Here is a 25452-nt window from a genome sequence, read left to right as displayed (position 1 = left end):
TCTCGCCTCATCTGCCAGCCATTGTTAATTTTGCGCCAGACCGGGAGTCAGAGACAACCGCACCCGGCCGGGAGAAGTGACTTTCCCCCTGGAATCTCCAACTTCCAGACATCGGACGAGAAAAACAGAGATACCGTTGTGAAGGTCTTGTAAAATCAATAAGAATGCACAACACATTTTTTATGTCAGGTCAAATGTGAGGTTACAAAACGTCACAAAAGGCAAAAAAGTAGTTCTGATAGAGCAGTAAAAAATATGGGAATGTGTAAAAAGGAATATTGAGGGCACAGCGTGAGCATTGAGACTGTGGTTAATCCATTCCGGCTATCTTTGTTCCCCCAAAAAGATCTGGTCAGGTCAGGTCACCGTCAAGAATTGGTCTACCAGTAGCCAACAAAAACAATGCTTCCTGCCTCTCTTTTACAATGTGCTCCTGAGTTGATTTCAGTAGGTGTGCCTGCAGGAACGAAATTCCCCAGCCATAAGAAATAACGTTTTGATTGACCTAGAGGTCAGCTCAGAGCAGCCTGGGTCAAATTCATAAATCATCCAAAGGAAAAAATCGAAGTGCTAGCCGGATCAAAGCGACATATCTCAAAGGGTCAAGCCGAATCTTGATGGCGGTGAAAACATTCAGTATTTTAAAGATATTCACTATATTCTTGTCCGTCAAAAAGTCCTGACCTTCCAACGTGACAATTCAGGGTCAAACGGGGACTCAAAGGACGAGGAACTCAGTATCGCCCAAAGCTTACCGACCAAATTTGTGTTTAAAAACATCCAAATGCTCATAACCTCAAGAGTTAGAGTCTGTCAAAACGTCCTGACCTCTCAAGGTCATCCTTCACCTTCAAACTCAGGCTCAAAGGACGGGGAACTCCATATCATTCAAAAGGTACCAGCTAATCTAAAGCTTCCACACATCGAAATATTCAACACAGAAAGAACTAACGTCCTTCAAAAAGTCCTGACGTTTCAAGGCGACCGTTCAAGGCCAGACGCGAGGTCAAATGACGGAAAACTCAATACCACCCAAAAATTACCTGCTGATTTTAAACTTAAAAACATCAAAATATTCACAAGAACAAGAGCTAGCGTCTGTCAAAACGTCCTGACCTCTCAAGGTCATCCTTCAAGGTCAGACTTGAGCTCACAGGACGGGGAACTCCACAGCACCCAAAAAATACCGGCGGATTTCAAACTCGCAAGCATCAGAATATTCACCACAGAAACAACCAGCGTCGGTCCAAAAGTTTTGACCTCTCAAGCTCGAATTCCATATCGTCCCAAAATCACGGGCTGTTTTCAAGCCTCCAGAACCAGGACATTCACTACAGAAAGGACAAGCGTTCATCAACAAAGTTCTAGCGTGTCAAAGTCATCCTTCAAGGTCAGGCGCGGGCTCAAGGAATGAGGAACCCAGTATCACCGAAAAATGCCGGCCCATTTTAAGCTTGCAAACATCAGAACATCCAGCACAGAAAGAACTAGCGTCAGTCAGTCGATTTAGCAGTTAGCTAGTCTCCGTCCGTTGAGCCCGCGTTTGACCTTGAAGGGTGACCTTTAGAAGTCATGACTTTTTGGCGGGCGCTAGTTTTTTTCTTCTTCTGTGGTGAGCATTCTGATGTTTGTCAGTTTAAACTTAGCCGTTAATTTTTGGGTGGCATGGAGTCCCCCACCCTTTGGGTCCACGCTTGACCTTGGAGGGTTACCTTGAGAGCTCTGGATTCTATTTACGAACACTAGCTCTTTTTGTGTAAAATATTCTAACGTTTTTAAGGTGACAATTGGCCGGTAATTTTGGGATGATATTGAGTTCTCCGTCCTTTGAGCCAACGTTCGACCTTGACAGGTGGCCTTGAGAGGTCAGGACTTCTTGACGGACGCTAGCTCTTGCGCTCCTGAATGTTTTGATGTTTGTAGTTTGGAAATCGGCCGGTAATTTGTTGGTGATATCGAGTTCCCCGGCCTTTGACCCGGTTTTTGACCTCAAGGTCACATGATATTGTAAAATAAAGGTCATTTTGATGTTTTCATGTGATAATTCATCTTAAGATCCCTTTTCAGAGAGATCGGAACTCGTCGCTGAATAAATCGCTGAGTAAATCGTTAAGTTCACGGGCATCCCTCAAAGACTTCCGGCGCAGCCCCTGAGTGCTGTCGACTTAGAAAGAGACGGATGAAAGATGTATAGGTTGCTTTTTTCCACACAATCATCTGATACCTGCCTTCTTCAGTTTATCAACTTAGAGGTACAGACTGCATTGTATCTTTAGTGCATAGTAGCTTCTATTCCAGTTCAAGAAGGTAAATATTGAAAAAGAACACTAAGGAAACGGGCGCCAAATGACCGCTACGGTCGAAGCGCTCCCAAACCCAAATGTCACCACCTCAGGCGAAGAAGATCGTGCTCCTCGAAATCTATTGGGGGGGGGGGGGGATGGGAGATACTACCCTTACTAAGACTGGCTACGCCGCCGCGTGGGTGAGCTCATTGAGCACAGAGTATGCGTAGGCAAACATAATCGAGTGGCCACTGGGGGAGCCAACTCAACTAGCATCGCTGCTCTCATCAACCTGCGTTGTGCATGGCATTGCCACGACGGGCATTTCATTTGTAGCATGTTCGAACAGATGTGGATAAGGCTCGCTTTCTGCTCAGACGCTCAACAGCTTGGAACAATGTCTCGTCGCTTCACTACGTCCAACGTTTCGTGATGCAATCAAGCAGTGACGTATTTAGAAGTATGTTTAACAAATTATGACATTTTGTTGTCTAGAACAGTCTTCTCCACCTTAAAGTATACCAACAGTTATAAGTGAGCTTCTGTCTTCATATCTGATGCTTGCTTCAATATCTTCAAATATGGGCACTCCTTTTAACAGAGATGAAACCCGAATCTAAAGAAAATTGGGAATTTGGAGGCCCAAAAGTTAACAGGAGTCAACCGGAAAAAGTCCAAATTCAACTGGAAGGACAAAAATGTCAGACGGAATAAAAGTCAACGAGAATAATGGTGACGTCAGAAAGCAAATCAAAAGACAAACGAAATTAGCGAACGGGGATGAAGCCAGTTGGGACAAAAGTAAAATACTAGTCCAATCGGTTTCAGGCAGGGGTCGTCGGAATTCGGCGTGTGACAAGAAAGGGAATGTCTCTTGGGTACACTCGGATGCACCCGTGGGCCCAACGGGGTTCGCAACCTCGCATTCCTGAACCCTGCAACCCGGTCCGCCCACGCCCGTTCGTCGATCGGCCTGAGCGCTAGTGAGCCTTCGCACCTTCATGACCGAACACCCCCTGTGGCTCTCTAGTGTAAGCTATGAACGTCCCGCCGGTCTCAATTCACCGCTATGAAGATTCCTTCTCCAGCCATTGATTGGCTGGGGCGGTCGCCGGCAACAGAGGTGCCCACGTTGGGAGGCGAGGTACAGCGTTGGCGCCTAATACCAACCTGATATGTATTTATTTTTAATTCTGGTCCTCAGCAGACATGTGCTTGAATTCAAATGTTGATATCTGGTTTCCATTTCCCGCTGAAACCGAGATCTTGGATGTTGTTCCGGCTGGGTCTTCGTGTAATCATCATGCTATCGTTGTCATCTACCAGGTCATCAAAATCGTTATCGTCATTTTATCGTCGTCGTCCACGTAATATCAGCATTGTCATCGTCATCATCTGCGTCAACATACCGGTGTCGTCTTAGTCGTTATTGACACAGCTTCGTCTCGGCCGCTGTGGCAATCAGCATCGTGTCCTGGTTGTCCTCGTCATCAACGCCGTGTCGTCGTTTTCGTCACCATCATCGTCGTGTTGACCTTATCACGAACACCGCGTGGTCGTCGTGGTCGTCGAAATAATCAACATTGTCTCTTTGACTTGATCATCATCTTGCCATCGTCATCACCTTGTCATCATCTCTATCAGCATCGTGTTGTCCGCCACAAGCATGATGTCGTCAAACATTGTGTCATCGTTGCCGTCGTTGTCCCCATCGCGTGGTCGTTGCTATCAATGGCGTGTCGTCTTTGTCGAAATCACCGTTGGCATCGATCTCACGCTGAGATAATTAAATATTGTGGCATCGTCATCAACATCACCTTCGTTTTGTCGCATTCGAGAGCATGCTATCGTAGTCGTCGTCACCGTCCTTCAAATTAACTCCTTTGTCACCGTCATCAACCCCGTGTCGTCTTCATCGTCGTCGCCGCCAACATCGTGTTGCGTCCATCGCTGCCGTCAACATGGCCCTCGTTTTCACACAATCTTGCCATCGCCACTGACATCAACAATTGACCCGGCCCCGAACTCAACACATCGTCACCACGTGACCTTATGCAAATGACACCGCATTGTTCTTTTCACGAATTTGGAGTTGTCGCGAGTGGGACCAATTTCAGTGTGGTCATGGGAACGAGGAGGACCATTTTTAACGAAGTAGGTTCGAGATGCGAGGCTGACGTGGGTCTGCTGCTACCCGAGGAGGTCCTGTTTGGTCTGCGCCGAGAGCTTCACCACGTGTCATAAGCTGACGGAGGAGTTTAAGTTTCTAAGTGGTGCATTGGGAAGGGGAAATGTCCACCTCCCTGGTGAGAAACACGCGATGGCAATGCCGTCCTCGCTTCTCCTATCCCGCCTCAGCCCAATCAAGCGCCTTGCTGGGAAGTAATACAATCAGAGCTCTTTCAACAAGTATGTATTCGGGCTCACATTGCCGGACATTCCGCAGGAGCTCGTTCATGTCAACTTGAAACGACGGATACCGCGTGATGAAACACGCGTGGAGTGAGGACAAGATGTGGAAACATTCCGCGACACGTTCTCCATTTCACGCCGTTTTAAAGGTAAGAGATTAGGTGGGCGGCATATCACATCAGGAGCCAGAAATACCTCCCTTCCAACAAAATCCCAACAAGAGCGTAGTTCAACGATGCCTAAATCCTTTTAGCGCAGGGAGCGTTACCAACACGCTAACATAGTCATGTGCTCTTGACAAAAGCTGCGTCTCAATAATGGAAGAGCACGATTAAGCTGGCAAAGATCACACAATAAGCATGGATAATGGAAGAGAACAACTGGGCCCAACGCCCATTTGGCGCCCTCTGGGTGCCAGGATCCATGTCCACCTCCACGTCCACACACGAAGCCTACTTAATATCCTTCATCAGAGGTGGTGACCTCGTATCCCGGATACCTTTTTCCTCAACAGGCCCGCGGTGATGGCGTGGTCCGCCCGGCCGTACCCCTGCGAGTAGCCGAACACCTCGAGCTTCCGCTGGTCCGGCTGGTGGACGATCCGGCCGCCGCCCACACACTCGCAGCTCAGGCCCAGGCCCGCGATCTGCGCCTCCAGCTTCTCAAATATGTCCGCGTGGAAGGCGCCCCACTGAAAGCCGCGCACAAAATACTGAAAGTCGTCGTCACCGGCGTTCTCGGAAGTGTACACCTTGGCCAGCACATACTTGAACCTGCCACTGGGGTCGATTTCCACGGGTGGCACATCCGCGAGGCCCGATGACGTCATCGCGGAACCTGAAAAGACAGCATTGACTCTCTGTTGGTCATATGACGGGTGAGATTTGGACCTCCCGACAGCATTCTGCAGGACGCCCTCCCTCATTTGCTTTCACAACTACTGACAAACTGCTGTGGTGCTGCCAAATCCCATATGTATCGTGCATGGTTTACTTAGTATAAACAGCCTTCCTATAACAAACGTCATGTTTGCAAACGATGAGCAAAGCAATGCTAAATTGTCGGTAGATTTAGATGCATGCGCTAAAGCTACGACCTCATTTGCAGACAGCACCCCGATCATTGCACACCGCATGGTGACAGCTGAGGTCAAGTCACTGATAACAGACATACAATAAAGCCACGACCTCTTGTTGCCGGTGCCCCAAACGTGGCATACTGCACAGTCAAAGACACACTCCCCAGCCACTAAGCTGACTGAGACGGAAACAGCAGCAAATGAACTATCCATGTGTTTGGTGCTTGTAAGTTCCAATTACACGGGTTGCAACAGGCGGGGCAAAACGATACGCTAATGATAGGCATCAGGAGTATTTTTCCGTCGAATGGTCACCGAGTCGCGTGCTGTGGCTGGCCGGCTGGACCAGGCACCGCCTTCAGGTACGGTCGGTAAATGAACAATAAGCTATTGTCCGACTCGGTGTACGACACGAGGCCCGTATCACTGGCTTATTAACGTAATGCACGTTTCAAGGGAATAAGGCTGTAACAATGAGCCTCGAACAATGGCGAGATGGGCCTCGAGGGGCCGGACATCATATACTACAAAAAGTTGGGCTGCTTTTCAATGATAAGGCGCTCCAGACATCAAGAGCGTTAAAACGGTCCCGAGGACGACCGGAAGCCTCGGTTCGGCCAAGTTCAGATAATCCGACCTGTTGTTGGGTTAACGGTTTAGGTGGTTCGAAACAGCAACGGGCCATCAGTTGTGACCCGCAGAAGTCACACCCCTCAGAGACGGCCGGAGGTCAGATGCCTGGATGACAATCCGGAACGGATGAACCCTCGGGCTGGGCGTCAGCGTGTGCCGCCATCTTTGCAAATTGAGCATGTGACGGTCCACGATACTTGTACAGCCTGGTGCTACCTCTGGAATGGTGCATCTTGACACTGTTGTTCATGCCGATGCGTTTGCAATGACACCAGAGTGCACCAGACCGCATCACCAGCCAGGCAGACGGTCAGCAGGTGTCGGCGATCGACTCGCACGATCGACTCCTGGTGGCTAATGCTCGCACCAGGCGACTGGTGGGAGTCCGGAAGCTGATCGCCACGCGGTAGCATGTGAATTACTCTGCACCTTGGGTATGGCGTAGGATATTGTTGTTGATCTCAATCAAATGTACGCACGTCTTTCACCTCGCACCATACGATTTCGCCTTCATCGACCGCTGTTAATTGTTCCTTTGTTCGGTTGCAATCTCTCCTATTGACCACGCGCATTTAACTCATGATACTTTGCTTCCAATCAGCTCGGTGGTATAAGGATACGTACGCGCCAATAGTGCAGTGTTAAACGCGTCTCAGTTCACCACTGCGCGTCTGAGCGACCAGAGATGCGGGGTTCAATTCCTCGCGATGCCCGCCCTTCCTGCCAGGGTGAGAGGCAGGCGACGCGACATAGGCTAAGCAGCTAAGTGCGTCGTAAAGCCCCAATGATGAAGGTGTTGGGATATCGACTTCAGCGAAGGGCGCCACAGTGATGTCAGTGCGCAAGGTGACCGATTCTTACCAAATCGAATGGAACTTTCGCAAGTCATTCTTCTCCAGGGACACTTCTAGACAGTGTTTTATTTACCCACACCATATCCCACGGTATGACTGGTATACTACACCACTGATGTGGAATCTTACGCGTTTGTGGGTCTGCCCGGTAATTCGCTAGCCGTCCAACTGAGCGACGGTTTCTACGAAGAAAGGCATCGTGACCAGATGCGTGTGAATGTACCAGTAATTCCTGAACTAGTACGCTAATGCTGCAGCAGCTGAGGTTTTCAGCCCACGCAAACACGACCGTGGCCGAAGTGCGTCAGATTTCGTATCATGGCCCTAGCTTTGGTTTCACGTGACCCTTGAAGTACCATTTTGGCCTTGTCATGGTTCTTTTTTTTGTCTACAGTCCGCACTGCCCGCCCTATCATGACATATCGCACCACTTTTCGAGGCTGTCGCGCCAACAAAGCCACCAATGGCAAAAAAGAGAAAACACAATGAGAGCCAACAATTTCAGCCAGCCATTTCCACAAACAAACGACATCTGATGACGGATGGACAACTTGCCGTCCGAAACGTTGCGCACATTCTGTCATAGAAGAGGAGAACGATAATCCGAAAGAAGTTTATCCGTACTGCTAACACCTCGTCTGGGTCAGCTCGCAAAGTGCTGGAGGAATTTGTTATCCCAAACAGTTTAAAGAGTAAATAAGTTGTTTTGATTTAAAGCAATTAAAGTTGTCTTATTTCATTAATTTGAAGCAATCCTGTACACTAGATTTGTTTTGGCTTTTTTCCCATGATTTCAAAATGATGGGTTTGGCCTTGGTCATGCAATTTTGAACTGAGGACTTTGGCTTTGGCATCAAATTTTCTAAGCTTGAAGATACCTCTGGCTTTTACCCTTGCACATAAAAAGTTTGCAGCCATTTGGAGCCACGTTCCTAGCCAGGAAAACGCACATGTGGTCTGTGGTACAGCATCCTGATGACATTCACATTTCAGTATATGGAATGCAAGCATTCCTCCTGGACTCAGCCAATACACCAGAACTGGATCCTGTTTTAGACCCCTAGTTCCACATGCAAGTTTGAATTTAAATTCCTGAAAGCACACCACTTAACACTCAGATTCTATTTCTTTCCCCCTTCAGGTGATACAACATGACTTTGTGTTATGGGGATAGCAACATTCAAAATAGGAAGCACTCTCATGCATGGTATGTTCAAGATACCCCATGTTTGTCCTTGGCCCATTAGCTGCATGACTTCATGTTCACACTTTATCATGGAAATTAACTTGCTGATGAGCAATAGGCTCCAACCCTAGAAGTTAAGGCATCTTCCCCACTGATGCACAAACACTGCATGACATTTGCCTGACATGGGATACTTAATCCCATGCATGAGAACCAGATCAGGCAAGCCCTTCTTTCCCTATGCAATGGCAGTTTTGTTTCCATTTTGAGTTTGGCATTTTTATGCTGACAACAATGTACCTTTATTGTACCAGGAGGCAATGGTTCAATGATATTATCAACATCATAACAAATGTGTGCTTAATGACATTATTTGACCAGTGCCTCATGTCATATACAAATTGAGTAGTTGTACATCTCAGCAGGAGAACTCCAAACTCATAATGCAAAAACATGAATCTAATGGCCTTACTAACATAAAACTTTGTTCACTGGACCTTCCAATACAATTGCATGTTGAACATCACATCAGTGCTTTTAAAGACAACTGAGCTTTTGATGGCTGAATGGAGTGCATGGATGTCTATGTCTGGGCAAGTGCAGATAACTTTTGCATAGAATGTGCACTCAACACAAACATAAACCAAAAGTTAAGGTGATGGGACATGGAAAAATGGCAAAGGATATGTATGAAATGAGAATTTAGTTTTTTGGATTTGACAAGAATGCCAGCATGTGTTTCTGTGCATCTGCCCCAACTGTTTTCCCCTCAGGTGGTGACATATGTACATAAAAACATCACTAAAATTTGGTGTGCCTGTCCAGAACCACCAGAATTCTTTAAACTTTCTTATCCTACAACCTGAACTGAAAAACTGGAAAATTTCAATTTTGAGCCATTAGTATGTCAACCCTTCTGAAAGTCACATATTAAGTGCATATTCTTATTATTGTGCTATAAAATAAGTAAAATATATGCTGCTTTCTATCATGCATCATATAATCAATCAGACAGATCTAAGGCTGCAACCAAATGGGGTTAATGCAACCACAAACCAAGCAGTAACTGCAAGTAGGAATTAAATCACCAATGCACATTATACTCAATGGAATGAGTGGGTGGAACCAGATGAAATTTTGAAAAGTTTCACCTTTGCATAGGGAGTTTAAAAGCAACATCACTTTACACTCTGAAAAATAGGCACCCAAGACTCATTGAGGGGCATTATAGCTTCTGAATATAAAGGCTCAGTGCAAGACCCCACATCGGGCACATGTGGAGTGCTGGCTGCCCCCTTAGAACATTGTTTGCTATCAAGCCTAAGAAGTGCTTCCAAAAGTATTGCATCCCTACCTGAGACTCTAAGAAGTGTCCTACATCCATCGACAGGGCCCCGCCCGACTATCTCCCTAAATGAGCTCATCAAAAGTTGCATTTTACAACAACGAACAAAAATAACAAAATGGAATACCTGCAAGTCTTAAAACTGACTTCAAAATATTGTCAGCCTTTCTTTCCACGCCCAACCCACGCCGTTATTAGCCGGCCGGCGCAAACCAACCACGCTCACAGCAACGACCGTGGTACGTAATGCTACAATGTCAACGCATCATCGATAATATTTAGTAAGTAGTGCTATGAGCGGCGACTCAGTCAGTCAGCTGTTGCTGGACTTTGCCAGCTGCCTCCATTTACTGACGTCAGGTAAATGTTGATTAACAAAACTGACAATGACAGGCTACAAAGAATACGGTACTAATGCGTAAACTGCATTACAAGCAGTGGACAAGTGCAAAACGACGACTTTGGAAGATCAGATTCCAGAGATATATCCTAGCTTTAAGACGTTTGCAAGTTTTTTCTTCTAGCCGTCTAATAATTTTTGAACTTTCTAGCTTTCTGTTATTACCTTTTCCTTACCTTCTCACTTTTTCATCCTGGAACGGTTAAGATGATGCCACAATCGGCTCACGTGCATTGTTTACAATGCTCAAAAGACAGAAATATGACACATTTTGTCCAGCATTGGTCTTTTTTTGGAGAGGACATGACCTGGTTGGCCCTTGAATCCACACTTGAGGCAGTCAACAGAGGAGGAGCTTGAGCCAAGCTTGAGCTGGGTATGCAACACAAAATCAGAAGAACTATGAATCCCTTAACAATTTCCTGTAGATAGATACGCTATGGTTTGCAAGACCATGTTTAACATTAATGGGCCATTCGGTATCCAAGATTTCCACGTATTGCAAATTTTGACATAACATGACTGGTTCTATTTGCCTACGCTTTGATGGTTTGTTGAGGTCAGTGTCTCAAATTTACATCTTCTACTCTACTTACAGCATTTAATGTGTGGGGAACTAACTCTGGCGTCATATATTGGAAGCAGCTGAGAGCGTTACTTTAGAACAGCTGACAGCTCTTCTGTGGGTGGCGCACTTGCGGCGTTCCTGGTCGCCGTTTTTCCGGTTTTTCCCCTGTATGCATAGTGACACATAGTGGGTACCAAGCCATAGAACAGCTTTGGTGGGTGCTGGGTGCATGCGGTTGAGGCGGTGAGCGGCAGTATTTAAGGTACTTGTAGTACAGCTGTACGTGAGTCGCTGTGTTCTGTCACTTACTTTTTATACGAGCGCTGTAAGTTCGATGGAAATCCCGCGGTTAGAATAGTACCGAGCCACAACCACGTCATTCCCTTCGACCAAAACAACTTCCGTGACTAGCTATGCCATGAACATAGAACAATGTTTAAACTTAGCCCAACAGCCAAACCCATATGTGAGTCTAAGCATACACTTCACTAGGAAGTTGAATTTTGTGGATTGTCTTAAGGTGGTATTAGTTCTGTGGTTCAATGTGAATAGGTCAGGAATTATACATAATCTTGAAAGTGACGAGCTTGTGTGTATGGAAGGATATCTGAAGAAGTTTTTTCTATTTGCATAGAACTCTCAAGCTAGGGGTGATCACAGATTTTTTGATACACTGATGAGGCTCATGCTAGTTGCCTGATACTAGGGTGCATATGTGAATGTTACTCTTGGACATTTTGTTGGTGGTAACAGCAACATGTTGGATGTAGTAGCATCATTACCCCCAACAGTTCAAAGGCATGCACACCATAAATGTGAGCATCTTAGTTTAGTGCACTGCCCTCACCTCTTTCATCACATATCAATATATTTATACTTTAGTAGTAATGGCCCAATAAATTGTAATGCCTGCAAAGGCAATGTAAAAGAAAAATTCACCTCAGAAATTTACAACAAAAAGTCTTGAATTTAATTCCAATCTTGCTTTTCCTGAGTTTTGTGCAAATGTGTACCTAGTTCAGCACACAAATGTTATATGGATGTCCAGTGCAGTATGTGGGTTTGTATTTTTTGCATACTGGTCTTGATATCTACTGGTTTAGTTCATGCCACTCTATCAGTTGTAGTATGAATTTATGATCTTTCAACCAAAGATGCATATTGTAATGCAAGCCATGAGCTGGTGATGATTCTTTTTAGAAATTATGTTAAGACCTCTTTGTAGTTTTCCCACTAACCAAGTTATCTTTGTATCTGTGAAAGAGTATGTTAAGAAATTAACTGTTATTTTGGGATGGAGCAGGTTCTGTTTGATGACCTATTGGTATTCAAACAGTTTCCATAAAAAATAAAAAAACTGCCTGATCTGGATTTTTCAAGTTGAAAAACCTTTTGGCAGGTTTCTACCTTGTGCACAATGTCTACTAACTGCAAGTGTTGGAATGAGGTCAGCAGTTGCCTGCATGATACAAGAAATGGTGTGATAACATATGCTGCACATCCACCCTATCATAACAAGTTCTTTGAAAAAATGAAGTTTTTGTTTTACTGTGTCCGCCATGCTTGGTAACTTGGCAGAGCCACACATGCTTGTGAGGTCAAAACATCACCACAAAACTGTGGTAATGTACACTCTAAATGCAAAATGAATGTGTGATCTTTTCTTAGACCATGGGTCATATGACTACAAAATCCTCAAGGCTTTAGGCTTTAAATCCTCCAGGCTTTAATCCTCTTTGTCTATATACAGCACTGCATTTATGGTACTCCCAACTAAAGGCCAATTTTATACTGTTGACCAGTCAATTATACAATTAACTACACAGCTAAAATAATAATACAGGTCAGTTTTATACAAATCAGTAAATGCCACTACCTACAGACTACTGCAGTACTTTGCAAAGGAAAACCTACCATGGTTGTTAATTGCTGCCTTGCTATCAGGGTTTGTCATCAGTTTCTTGTGTGCCATACACTGACAAACACCCTTCTCTGTTAGCAAAACAATGGGAACTTAAGCCATCAAGTTGGCTACCAGGGTCATAGTATCTATTATGATCTTGGTAACCATCAGCCAGGGGCTTTTCCAAACTATCTGCAGACATGTCCTATTTGAAAGACCTAAAATCTGAGGGCGGCACTGCCTATGCCAACATGGTCCTTCTTTATTGATGCACCCAACCATGCACATCAGGCCAGTTCTTTAGCCTTTGCACAGTGGGTGCTGGCATAGCCCACAACACAGGAATTGGCACGAACTTCAGTCAGCCAGTTCAAGACCAGTCTCAATATTCTGCTATTGTTGGGTCACCCCTCAATAAGGTTTTCCAGTTTTGCTATTGTCATGAACAGACCCAAACACAACCCACTGATGCTGCACATCATGAGGTCCCGATGCCACTGATGCCTTAGCCACTGATGCCTTATATTCTGTGCTTTTTAGGTATAACAAATACGGCGATGGTCTGTTCTGGATACCGCGCACGTTGCAGAGCATGCCTGAGTTTGAGTGTTTCGTCGCCTTGTCAGACCGAACAACACATTTCAGATCGCTCAGACTATGGGAAGAACAAAAAGACTGCGCCGTAGAAGGCGTGCTGCTTGTCCGCAGAGGCCGATTAGCGTGGCGAAAGAGCTGGTGGGGCTGACCCGGTGGATGGCCCACCATGAGTGGGAGGGCGCGCGCTCGCTGGTCCCGACACTGTTCCCTGCCACCGGCCGCGGTCTGATGGCGCGCTCGGCGGTCCGGCCCGGCGCCACGCTCGTCTCTGTGCCGCGCCGCATGCTCATCACCTCGGCCACGGCGCTGGCGTCCGAGCTGGGGCCGCTGCTGCGCGCCGCCCGGCCGCCGCTCTCCGGTCAGCTGACGCTCACGCTGTTCCTGCTGCTGGAGCGGCGGCGCGGCGCCGACTCCGCCTGGCGGCCCTACCTGGACTCGCTGCCGGCCGCCTACACCACGCCCGCCTTCTGTCGCGGGCACGAGCTGTCGCGCCGCCTGCTGCCGCGCGTGCTCCTGACGGCCGCGCTCCGACAGCGTGCGCTGCTGCGGCGCCAGCTGGCGCGCGCGCGCCGCCTCCTCCGTCAGGCGACGGCGCCGCCGCTGGCCGACTGGCGACCCGATCCGCGAGACTTCCGGCACGCCTGGTTCACGGTCAACACGCGCGCCGTGTTCTTAGAGCCGGAGCGCTCGCAGCCAGCGATCGTCGAGGACACGTGCGCGCTGGCGCCGTTCCTCGACCTCTTCAACCACGCGCCGGACGCGACCATGCGCTGTCGCCTCTCCCCCGGCGGCTGCTACGAGCTGGTCACTGAGGACGCGTTCGCGGCGCGCTCACAGGTCTTCATCAACTACGGGCCGCACGACAGCCTGCGCCTGCTGCTCGAGTACGGCTTCGTGGTCCCGGACAACGAGCGGGACGCGGTTCCGGTGCCGGCCAACTGGCTGCCGCTGCCGGCGGCGGCGCGCGCCGCGACCGAGCGGGCCGGTCTGCCCACCGAGCTGTCGGTCGGTCGGTCGGGCGCCTCCTGGGGCCTGGCCGTGCGCCTCTTTCTCGTCTCGCTGTCCGAGTCGGAGCTGGCCGCCGGCAGGTGGCGCGAAGTGTGGCGGCTGGCGCCCGACGAGCTGACGGCGGCGGCCGCGGCGCGGCGCGCGCTGGCCGCGCTGCTCGCGCGCCTGTTGCGCACGGTGGATGCGTGCGGCGCGGCGCAGCGCGCGCAGCCGGCGCCGAGCGACGCGCTGCGCGCCTGCACCGCCCTGCTGGACGAGTGGCGCCGCGTGCTGGCGTGTCATGTGTGGGTGCTGGACTGCGCGACGTCGCGCGACGGCCGCCAGTGGACGACGTATGGCACCCGGCTGGGCGAGACGGTCCGTCTGCAGGCGGACGAGCCGGAGAGTGACGAGGACCAGTGTGCTGCGGCGGAGCTCTCCGCTGATGAACTGGCCGCCGATCAACCGCGTGAAGACTGAACAGTCGGGGAGTGACAACCGTCGGAAGACTGCGTAGTCGGGGATGACAGCTTTGAAGGTAGTGAGGCGAGCTCTGGGCAAGTCGAGGCAGATGATGGTGATAGAAGTTGGCTGTGAGAATCGACAAGCTCATCGGAAAGGAAGCAAATCATGCGCGTGATTTATGAAGAATCGTATCGTGGTCGAGTAGACGAATGGAGATATGGGAATGAGCTCAACATTGGACAGCAGATGTGAGAAGCCATGTCACTATGCAATATGGTCTTCCAAGCTACTCTAAATGATTTAACAGTTTTTGTCACTGTGTGCAGACATGGGCCTGGAGTCCCAGAACGATCCCAGGATCCCATGTACATTGTACCCTATGCGATCCTGGATTTACTCTTGGGTTCGTGGATCCTTCATAGGATTTAAGCACATGTCAGCTGTGTGTTGGTCGGATTCATGTCATGCGTTGCCATGTCCAGGCCGGGATGCTTCAGCGTTGTGGGAACTGAGAAACGTTGGCTGTTTTGAAAACGGACACGAATATGCAACTGAGTGTTGAAGCATAGGAATACTAGATGTGATGTGACCATATATACCCTTGCTTAAAAAGGACAGGGAACAAATACATGCTACTAAAGCATTGTCTATTATTAATTGCAAAACTTGTCAAATATGGCAGCACGTTTTCCTCCCATCCAGCTTTTCCCCGGAAGGAATACGGTGCATTAGGTATCCAAACAGTACCAGGCAATGTGGATGTCGGTGTTAAAACGGTAACATCCGTTACAATATTCCAGCAATTGATGAAACTAGCTGAAAAGAGCTTCCATCGTTGCATCTCTGTAACGGCGTATCCAGTACAAGTGTTGAACTGAAACAGGCCGTCCAGACAGCTTCGTGCCATGTTCGTCGAAACAATTACTGGTATTGTAAACGTACAGAATGTGTTCGGAGGCATCGGACGCAGTAAAGCAATTGTGATGACAAAACATGGTCGAATGTTCTGCTTGGTTTCGTCAATGGTCAAAGTTTCGCGAACAAGCAACAGCTGAACTCTGTCGAGCTTTGTAGTTTGATGGATCCGTGAGATGAATGTATTGGAATTATATGCCATTCTTCGCGGACAAACGTGGGCACGGGATGTTAAGATTTCTTTTGTTGGACACGGGGTTGGTTCCTTGGCTTTCTTTTGCAATCGGACACCATGTAAATGTACTCTGTGATCACCACCCGCTTGAGACACCGGCAACATTTCCCAGAACAGCCCAGCGTGATGAGGCGGCCCACGCGCGTGCGACCTCGGCTCGGCTGTTTCCAGCGTCACGTGATCTGACGCGGCCACCCGTCTGTTGCAGAGGTCAGCTGGCGACAACCTGACGTGCCGCGCGGGCCGTGCCGTTCAGCTCTCTGCGGGTGTGGTCTGACGGCGCGGCTGTGACGGGCGCGCCGGCCGAGGCGGCACCGCCATGCTGGCCTGGCGGCTGGCCCGGCGCGGCGGCCCGGCGGCCCGCCTGCTGCTGACGTCACCGCCACCACCGGCGACAGGTCAGCCGGGGGGACGCGGCCGTGTCGCCGCCGCCCACCCCGCGCCACAGCGCCCTCCTGCTGCTTGGTGGACGGCCTAGCTCAGCCGGCTGATGGGGCTTCCACGGCGCCGCCTCATCGCCGTTAGCTCCGCCCGCTTATGACCTACTATGTATCTATGAACCTCGCTTTGTGTGTTGTGCGTAATGGCCCACTGCTGGCACTCCTTCCTCGCAGTGGCCTGACGTCAAGACCAGATCAGACATCCTTCGGTTGCTTGCTTGCGCTCGGCGGCAGACCCGCACTCACGATGTGTGCCCCTGTCCATGCACTACATGCTACGCCTTTCCCTCGCGCTGTGGCATGCCGGTCAGCGTCTCACCCGCTCACCCCTCCTCGCTGTGTTGGTCCGCCCCGGCCTCGCGATGTCTAGAACCCGCGCGCCGGCCCTGTTCAGCGCCGGACGCCCACGAGCGTCCCGGACCGCTCCGCTGAGGGCGCGGTGCAGCACCGGGCGCCCACGAGCGTCCCGGACCGCTCCGCTGACGATGCGGCCACTGCTTGCAGCGGCGGCGCTGGCGACCACGGCCGGCGTGCCGAGTCTGGCGGGCGGGCAGCGCCCCAGCCGACGACGTAAGACGCCCGGCCACGCGCTCTGAGGTCCCGCTGGGACGAGGAGGGGGCCAGTGAAGTGTTCCGAAATGATGGGTGGTGATGACGTGGCCGAGGCATAACACGGATGGGGATTGGCAGTGGGCTGCGTTTGAGTAGCTTTGGGCGGCTGATGATATTATGTGCTTTATGAGCTGATTTGGAAGATAGCTTGGCAAAGTGAGAACTCGGCTCGGCGTATCAAACATGAACACTTGGCATCTGCTGCTTTCACTGTGTGCACATTGCATCCAATGTTATGAATATGTCAGTTCCTGCACAGCGTAGATGGTCTAAGGATTATCTCCGTTAGTTTTGTGTCCTACTCATTCCTAATTCGACACATTGTGTAACGTACATCGTCCGGTAACTTACAGTCTACCTAGAGCTGGCGTATTTGTCCGTTGCGGCTGATTGGTGCCCGTGTTTGCTTTAACTCCGGCCACGCGGCCCACGTATTGCACGTCGCGACTGCGCCGCATTCGGCCTGGATTGAGCCGGCTTGGACCGTGGCTGCTGCTGCTGCCGCAGGTCTGCTGGCCAGCAGGGTGGTGGTGCGGGGCTGCTTCCACCCGGGCGCCTCCAGCCTGTCCCGCGAGAGCCTGGGCGGCCTGCAGGGACCCGAGGTCACCTCCACACACATGGTCAAGACCATGCTGAGCTACGTATGGCCAAAGGTACTGGACGTGGCTGGAGGCATGCAGCTCACACGCCGCGACCACCAGACTGCAGCGGACGATCGCTGTATTCCATCAATACCCATGTGACTAGCTGACACCCAGCCATAAAATTATATTGCTCATGTTATGGATTGGCTATTTCGTATTTAGCATGCTTCCAGTGTGCGTAGGACTCAAAAGCTGCTGGTAAGTTCTTCTCATTAACACGGTGACAGATACTTCCACGCTAATTATTAGTCGTCCACATGGTGGAATGCTATGTGGGGGTTGATAGACATATTTTAGTTTATATTAATTATATTTTACGCGTCCTGAACGATATCAACCAAGTGAGAAGCGTCCGCGGCTGCACGCCCGCCGAGCGGCGCCTGGTCGTCGCGTGACGGTCGGCTCGCCTTTGCAGAACGAGCCCGATAGCCGGCGCCGCGTGATGGCCGCCCTCGGCCTCCTGGTCGGCGCCAAGCTGGTCAACGTCCAGGTGCCGTTCATCTTCAAGGCGCTGGTCGACTACCTGAACGAGCAGACGGGCCAGACGCTGGCGCTGGTCGAGCCGGTGGCCACCGTGGCCACCTACGCCACCGCCCTCGTCCTTGGATGTGAGAGCGGCAGTGGGGCTAGCCGATGGGTGGTAGGCTGCGCCCCCCTCCCCCGCGGACTGGGATCGCAGTGTAGTCGGTTGCGGGAGTGGTCTTGCTGGTGCTCCGTCGGGATGATGGGAAATCGCGGCTCGGACGTACGGGAGTACGGCACGTGTGCGGGACGTGCGCATGGTCAGGTGTACCATATATGCGGCGTTCACTTTGCGCAAGCTTTTATTTCTGCACGGTAAGAATCTTTTAGCAAATACGTTTGCCGTTGGTGGAGGATGCCAATTTCGCTCCAAGGCACGCGAGGCCTGTCTGGGTGTGTCTCGAGGCCATGTTACCGGTGTGCCGCTGGTCATTCCATGCTGAGCGTTGCCCCTGTTCCAAAAAGAGACGGCCACTGCCCCCTGAGCTCACAAGACTGGCGATCTGCGCGTCACGTGATACGTGCTCCACAGACTGACACACGCCTTTGATGTCAGTGATGCAGTCCCGAAAAACATTTAGGGGCTTAAAAACCTTTTTGTTAGGTTTATGGCACGAAGGTATGCTTAAATGTTGTTTTATTGTATTTGGGCCTCGGTTTTTGTGTTTGTTGGAAATGAAAGCATCACGTTGTAATTCACTTGCCTTATTCCGATACCTCCTATTTTTTCTCAGCTGCTGTAGGAAGTCGAACGGGGTCCCATCTCATTAGCTTCGGAAGGGAGGGCTTAGTCTCAAGTGTGGGGGAGGGGCTGTGCTTGTGCCATATACATGTATATCACCGTATTCGCGTGCTCCTCTCCCCTCAGACGGCATCGCGCGGGCCGGGGCGGCCGGCTTCAACGAGCTGAGGAACGCCGTGTTCGCCAAGGTGGCGCAGCGCTCCATCCGCAAGGTGGCGCGCAATGTCTTCCTGCACCTGCACCAGCTCGACATGGGCTTCCACCTGAGCCGACAGACGGGCGCGCTGTCCAAGGTGCGTGCCGGCTGAGCGTGCAGGGGTGCCGGCCGGCCCCCGCTCCTAGCGCGCGGCTGGGGACGCGCGAGTGCCGGTGAGGGACCCTGCCGACGATGAGCGCGTGACGGAAATGTGTGCTGTTGTCTGATGCTGGTTCTGTGGTCTTTTGTAATGTGTGCATTTTGAACTGTGAAAGATGGGTAGGTTGTGCCGCGCTGTTATCAGTTGAGTTAATGTTTCAGCACGCCTCAGGATCAACCGCCGTTGCCACTCCGCGGGCAACGCCATGCTTCTTGATACAGAGATCGTTTGTGTGATAGGTATCAGTTTGCTGTGAGGACATTGCGTGGTCGTATTTCCTTTCCGTGTTGAACGTTGTCGTCTCACCCGCAGGCCATCGACAGAGGAAGCCGTGGCATCAACTTCGTTCTTTCGGCACTAGTATTCAATGTCGCCCCCACGATATTCGAAGTCAGCTTGGTTAGCGGAATTCTGGTGAGTCTTTTTGAGTGTAGATCTTCGAAGCCTGCTTGAAAATCGCGAACAACTTGGAATTAAAGTATTGTGGCAACGAATCATCATTTGCTACCAGCGATTTGTGCCAGTGTATGACTTTGTACCGCGCAGTCAACGATCCAGCGGCCTCATTGTCGGTCATGTGAACAGCAACAAAAACAAGAACACCTAACTGAAGCATACAGCTGCCGCGTGTGTGTGTGTGTGTGTGTGTGTGTGTGTGTGTGTGTGTGTGTGTGTGTGTGTGTGTGTGTGTGTGTGTGTGCGTGCGTGCGTGCGTGCGTGCGTGCGTGCGTGCGTGCGTGCGTGCGTGCGTGCGTGCGTGCGTGCGTGCGTGCGTGCGTGCGTGCGTGCGTGAGCTTGTCTGGCGGCCCGACGGCTGACGCCGCCTGATGCGCGGGCCGGCAGTGGTACAGCTGCGGCCCGGCGTTCGCGCTCGTCACCATGGGCTGCATCGGCTCCTACACGGCCCTCACGCTGGGCATCACGCAGTGGCGCACCAAGTTCCGTGTCCAGATGAACAGGGCCGACAACGAGGCCGGAAACAAGGCCATCGACTCGCTCATCAACTACGAAACTGTTAAGGTACGTGGCCAGTGGCTCACAGGTCCTCCAGGCACGAGTCTAACAGCGTTTAGTTCGTGCCAGGTGGGAGCGGTTTTCACTGCCCCTCAAACACTTCGATCGATCGGTTCCGGTACTAGGCGGACATAATAGTCGATGTGTCGCGTTCAGCGCTATAAAGACACAATATAGCCCACTTCATGTATTCTGTTGCTGAAGAAGCTTGAGTGTGGGTATGCGTTGTATATCCTTGTGTGCGCTGTATATTCTTTCCCGTTTCATTGCCTTTTGTTGCGCACCTACTGCACTGTATACGGCCGTGCTGTTTCCGGCGGGCAGTACTTCAACAACGAGCGGTACGAGGCGGACCAGTACGACGCCGTGCTGGCCAAGTACGAGCACGCTTCGCTGAAGACCACCACGTCTCTGGCGCTGCTCAACTTCTCGCAGAACGCCGTGTTCAGCACGGCGCTGGCCGCCATCATGGTGCTGGCCAGCCGGGAGATCGTCAACGGTGGGTGAGCGGGCTCGATCCCGCCCCTCCCCCTCCGGCAGGGCGACACAGGAGCAGAACGGGCGCGAGCGACCCTGGGGGATAGTTGACTAGAGTGATGATGTGAGTCCTGGTGTTCTTGCCTGCGCCCCAGTCTGCGCTTGCCGCATGTGTTGGTGGGCAATGACAGGCTGGCGGGTGTTACCGGGCAGTTATGACGTGCTGACCCGTGTTACCGGGCAGTTATGGCGGGCTGGCGGGTGTTACCGGACAGTTATGGCGGGCTGGCAGATGTTAATCGCCTGTTATAACGTGCTGGCGGGCGCAACCGAGCAGTTATGACGGGCTGGCGGGTGTTACTCGGGTGTCATGACGAGCTGGCGGGTGTTACTCGGCTGTTATGACGGGCTGACGGGTGTTACTCGGCTGTCATGACGGGCTGGCGAGTGTAACCGGGCAGTTATGACGGGCTGACGGGTGTTACTGGGCAGTCATGACGGGCCGGCCTGTCTGGTACGCCGTCGTCGCCGCTGACCTGACCGCCGTCGTCCGCTGTCGTTGCAGGGACGATGAGCGTCGGCGACTTGGTGATGGTCAACGGACTGCTGTTTCAGCTCTCCGTCCCGCTCAACTTCCTGGGCTCGGTGTACCGCGAAGTGCGCCAGGCCCTGATTGACATGAAGGCCATGTTCACGCTGCTCAGCGTGGTGCCGGCAGTCCAGGTCGGTCGGCGGGCGGCCCGCCCGGCTGGGCGCAGCGCGGGTGATAGTCCTCTGATGACAGCCACAGCTGGAACGTCGCGCCCGTTCGTCTGACGCTCAGTCCCACGCACATAAACACACGCTCAAACGGAAAAAAGGCGAGCGTTAGTGATGCGCGACGCTGCCCCCTGAACACACTGCCGCGATTCCAAGACTGGGAGCCCTGTGCGAGCCCGAACGCACGTCGGCTGTCGCGCGCCGGGGCTGAACGGCGTCCGTCGGCGGCCGCGTGGGGGCCCGGTCCGATCTGACGGCCCCCGTCCCGCCGCAGAACAAGGTGGAGGCGCCGGCCCTGCAGGTCAGCCCCCAGACGGCCGCCATCACTTTCGACGACGTGGGCTTCCGCTACCTGGCCGACCAGCCGATCCTGCGCGGCCTGTCGCTGACGGTGCCGGCCGGCCAGAAGGTGGCCATCGTCGGCGGCTCGGGCTCTGGGTGAGGAGGCGGCGGCCCTCTTGGCTGACTTGGTGCATGTGTGAGCTTCGCAGTTGCCTTCAGCGGACAGGGTTGATAGACTCGATTGCTGATGCCACAGCGTGGAGGCGAGCCGTGCCATGTTGACCGTGACGGTGAAGATGGTTGGAGCGCGGCTCGTGTCCGACGCTCACTGTCCCAGCTCGTGTCCGACGCTCGCCGTCGCGTCTCGTGCTCGACGCTCGCCGTCCCTACTCGTGTCTGACGCTCGTCGTCGCGGTGCGTGTCCGACGCTCGCCGTCCGCGTCTCGTGCTCGACGCTCGCCGTCCCTACTCGTGTCCGACACTCGTCGTCCGCCCGCAGAAAGTCCACCATTATCCGGTTGCTGTACCGGTTCTTCGAGCCGCAGTCGGGCTGCCATCTCGATCGCTGGCCAGAACATCCAGGACGTGGATCTGGACTCGTTACGCCGCGCCATCGCCGTCGTGCCGCAGGTGAGGGAGGCCCCCCCCCCCCTTCCCCCTGTTCCGCCGGCGGACTGCTGTGCTCCGGTCACGTGCCGTGTTGAGCTGAGCATCGGCGAGGGACAGCGCGGCCTGCGGTTGCAGCCACTGGCGGCGAGAGACACGTCGGGATTCAGTTATCTGGTACTTGCATTACGGCACTTCTTACACACTAATTTGCTGGCTTACTACTTACGTTACGTGCAGCAATGGATCAAAAGTGGTACGATCTGCTGTGGCTGTGCGCTTTGGATGCGTTTGTGTTGCCAACGCGGCACGCGAGCTTCGACGCTCGTAGGCAGACGCCGTGACCAGCGGTGCCGCGTCCCGTGACCGTGGTCGGGTCGTGCGGCGCCCAGGACTCGGTGCTGTTCCACGACACCATCTACCACAACCTGGCGTACGGCGATCTGAGCAGGCCCCGCGAGGACGTGTACGAGGCGGCCAAGATGGCCGACCTGCACGGCTCCATCCTCACCTGGCCCAACGGATACGACACGCAGGTACGGCAGCCGCCTCTGTGACGTGCCCAGGCCGGGGCAGATGTGTGCGTGTGCGTTTGCGTTTGCGTGTGCGCACGCGCGCGCGCGTGTGTGTGTGTGTGTGTGTGTGTGTGTGTGTGTGTGTGTGTGTGTGTGTGTGTGTGTGTGTGTGTGTGTGTGTGTGTGTGTTGTGTTGTGTTGTGTTGTGTTGTGTTGTGTCGTGTCGTGTTGGACACTTGGTGACACCACCCACTCGACGCGCACAAGAGTGGTGCCATATTCGGGACGACGACGCCTCGGTCGCAGCGCTGATCACAAATGTTGGTGAATTCCGCGCAATCAGTGCCTGTGTTATGTGCGATGCGAAAATGCGCAAACAGTGTGAAAAGTTACGGATTCCAAGATATTAGCCATCATTTGATTTGCGAATCGCATTACCCTCAAATGCACTGTCGGGTTTGTAGCACAAAGGGAGCATTGAAGGATCTGCGCGTAGTGTGTGCTTTTCGGCGTGACCGCCGCCTCTGCCGGTTTGTCAGGTGGGGGAGCGAGGCCTGAAGCTGTCCGGCGGCGAGAAGCAGAGGGTGGCCATAGCGCGCGCCATCCTCAAGGACTCGCCCATCCTCATCTTTGACGAGGCTACCTCGTCACTGGACTCCATCACAGAGGGGGTGAGCGAGGGTGCCACGCGCTTTTCTTGTCATTTGTGTTCGCATTTCATTACCAAGCCACATGCAGTCGCGAGATCCACAAATATGCATCTTTTACCAGTCAGTGGTACCTTTTTGAATGAATGGATTTTCGGGATCAGAGCTCACGCTAAGCAGTGCTTGTGTAAGCCCTGATTCCTACCATGACCTCCACCGGACTTCGACCACCTTTCATGGGGTTGACGCGAGCTAATTATCCAATTCTACTTCAATCATCCCAAAAACCAAGTGGGGTGGGCTGCTTCTTTCATCGCAGGACGGATTGTCCAAGTTTTAATCCACCAGTCAACAAAGAGATCAGAAGTCTGACTAGTCTGCTTCATGATTCCAGGCGTGGGCAGCCTATTTTCATGGCATTCAGTTCATTGACCCTTCGGCTGCTTTCACTACTCTTCATCTTTGGCCATGTATTTTGCAGATAATATGGGCTTGCGGTACGTAATGCACAAAACTGATTTAAGTGTTAGGGACGCTGGGGACCGCGTTTTTCGGCGTTTGGATGCTTACCAATTTTTTGAAATACAGTTCAGGCTATCCATACCGAAGTGAAAGACTCATTGTGCATGCGCACCAACTCCACGACCAATTTATTGGTGAGTCCACCTTGCGTAGAACACATTGCGGCGCAGTTCATAACAGTAAGCATCCTACATTCCAAGCTGCTGGCAATGGTGGTGGATGAAAATGGTTCGAATCGGACGCGTTAGCGCATACGAGGCGTGAGAGCGGTGACATGGCACCGGCCTTTCGCAGAACATCATGGACGCGCTGCGACGCGCCACCAAAGGGCGCACATCCATCTGCATTGCACACCGGCTGTCCACGGTGCTGGACGCCGACCAGATCCTGGTGCTGGGCGGCGGCCGCGTGGTGGAGCACGGCACGCATGCCGAGCTGCTGCGCAACCCCAGCGGCCTCTACACGCGACTCTGGCAGTCGCAGTATCATAACGGCGAGGCGTGATGGCGCCACCGTCGCCGCAGGCTGGCGTCTGTATGGGGTTCGGCGCTCGGTACTTCGTCCAGCGGTTGGTGCCGCAGGCGTACCATGGCAGCAACGAGGTGTTGGTCTGGGTTCGATTGGCGCTCAAGCTTCGTAGGGGCGTGCTCCAGCCCGCGGAGTATCGGTACGGAGGTGGCGCGCAGGTAGAATATGGAACCTCGTCGGATGTTAGACAATAGCAGTATTGGTAAGCGGGGTGGTCGGGAGGCCCACTTGAGTTGTGATCTTTGAAGACTCACACCACGCAAGTGCCGCTGTTTGCAGGGTGGGCTGGCCTGCCTGGTCTGGAGTAGAAGTGCACTGAAATGCCCGATCGTCATCGCCAAAGCCACTGATGTTTGAAGTGTCTCGTCAGCCTTGTATACGGGTGGAGTGGACTTGTGTGTGGGATGAGAGCCGTAGGGCGCCCCTTTTCTCTGCCGTCACCGGAGAAGATTTGTTCCCGGTGCACGGGGAATCTGTTTGTATGCGTTTTTGGAAGCTCGTCTGGGGTCTGAGATCACCTGCCCAGTCTGAACAAAGCCGTCCGCATCGTCACTTGCTGAGATCAACCTTTTCACGGAACGCAGCAAAGTGAGACATTGATTGGAGTTTTCCAAGTAGCTCTGCAGTAGATGTTTACGGTGATGATCCGAGCGGGTGATTAGGATAAAGGTGCGGGGCCTTTTACACAGCCATATATCCGTCAGTTGTTATCAACCGCGCCGACACTGGACCGAATTACCGTTATCCGTCGGACATGTGAGTGTTAATTTGTGATAGCGCTGTTGAGCTTACCCTTCGTGTTTCTGGTGGAATGCTGATCCCTTTTACATGTGACGTTGACGCTGTTCTTAAATAGCATGCGTCAATGTTTGGTTACAGTTGGCATCTGGTCAGGTAACGGAAAATAAAGACGTCGCGTTTGA

The 25452-nt window shown here is 52.2% G+C and overlaps 4 protein-coding genes across 4 annotated transcripts in view; 3 read left to right on the top strand and 1 right to left on the bottom strand.

Moving 5' to 3' along the window:
- LOC119099844 (WD repeat-containing protein 47-like) overlaps positions 1-3320 on the top strand; it is a 7484-nt gene extending 4164 nt beyond the window's left edge. The window contains exon 5 of the mRNA XM_037222938.1: positions 3316-3320. Coding sequence (XP_037078833.1) covers positions 3316-3320 — 5 coding nt within the window. The remainder of the gene's footprint in view (positions 1-3315) is intronic.
- A 1362-nt stretch (positions 3321-4682) lies between these two features.
- LOC119101551 (14 kDa phosphohistidine phosphatase-like) lies at positions 4683-10050 on the bottom strand. Its single transcript, XM_037224899.1, is given in 3 exon segments — positions 4683-5195; positions 5197-5534; positions 9921-10050. Coding segments are annotated over 2 exon segments (372 nt in total). The 5' UTR covers positions 5527-5534; positions 9921-10050; the 3' UTR covers positions 4683-5153.
- A 956-nt stretch (positions 10051-11006) lies between these two features.
- LOC119100840 (ATP-binding cassette sub-family B member 7, mitochondrial-like) lies at positions 11007-25452 on the top strand. The gene is given in 15 exon segments (XM_037223999.1): positions 11007-11023; positions 16072-16261; positions 17423-17568; positions 17975-18167; positions 18950-19116; positions 19492-19593; positions 20023-20199; positions 20518-20692; positions 21236-21393; positions 21704-21867; positions 22211-22262; positions 22264-22341; positions 22710-22853; positions 23372-23503; positions 24296-25452. Coding segments are annotated over 14 exon segments (1977 nt in total). The 5' UTR covers positions 11007-11023; positions 16072-16182; the 3' UTR covers positions 24506-25452.
- LOC119099843 (SET domain-containing protein 4-like) lies at positions 13329-14728 on the top strand. Its single transcript, XM_037222937.1, has 3 exons — positions 13329-13733; positions 13890-14188; positions 14471-14728. The coding sequence occupies exons 1-3, from the start codon at positions 13418-13420 to the stop codon at positions 14726-14728; spliced, it is 873 nt and encodes a 290-aa protein (XP_037078832.1). The 5' UTR covers positions 13329-13417.

The sequence above is a fragment of the Pollicipes pollicipes genome, unplaced genomic scaffold (genome assembly GCF_011947565.3).
Source record: "Pollicipes pollicipes isolate AB1234 unplaced genomic scaffold, Ppol_2.1 Scaffold_4881;HRSCAF=5763_pilon_pilon_pilon, whole genome shotgun sequence".
Taxonomy (NCBI): Eukaryota; Metazoa; Arthropoda; class Thecostraca; order Pollicipedomorpha; family Pollicipedidae; genus Pollicipes; species Pollicipes pollicipes.
Note: the sequence above shows the minus strand (reverse complement) of the source record. Positions and strands in the feature narration are given on the sequence as shown.

Coding starts and splice junctions, on each gene's coding strand:
- LOC119099843 (XM_037222937.1), top strand. CDS start 13,418: ATGGCCCACCATGAGTGGGAGGGCGCGCGCTCGCTGGTCCCGACACTG. Junction 13,734..13,889: donor CACCACGCCCGCCTTCTGTC/GCGGGCACGAGC, acceptor CCGATCCGCGAG/ACTTCCGGCACGCCTGGTTC. Junction 14,189..14,470: donor ACGAGCGGGACGCGGTTCCG/GTGCCGGCCAAC, acceptor GGCGCGGCGCAG/CGCGCGCAGCCGGCGCCGAG.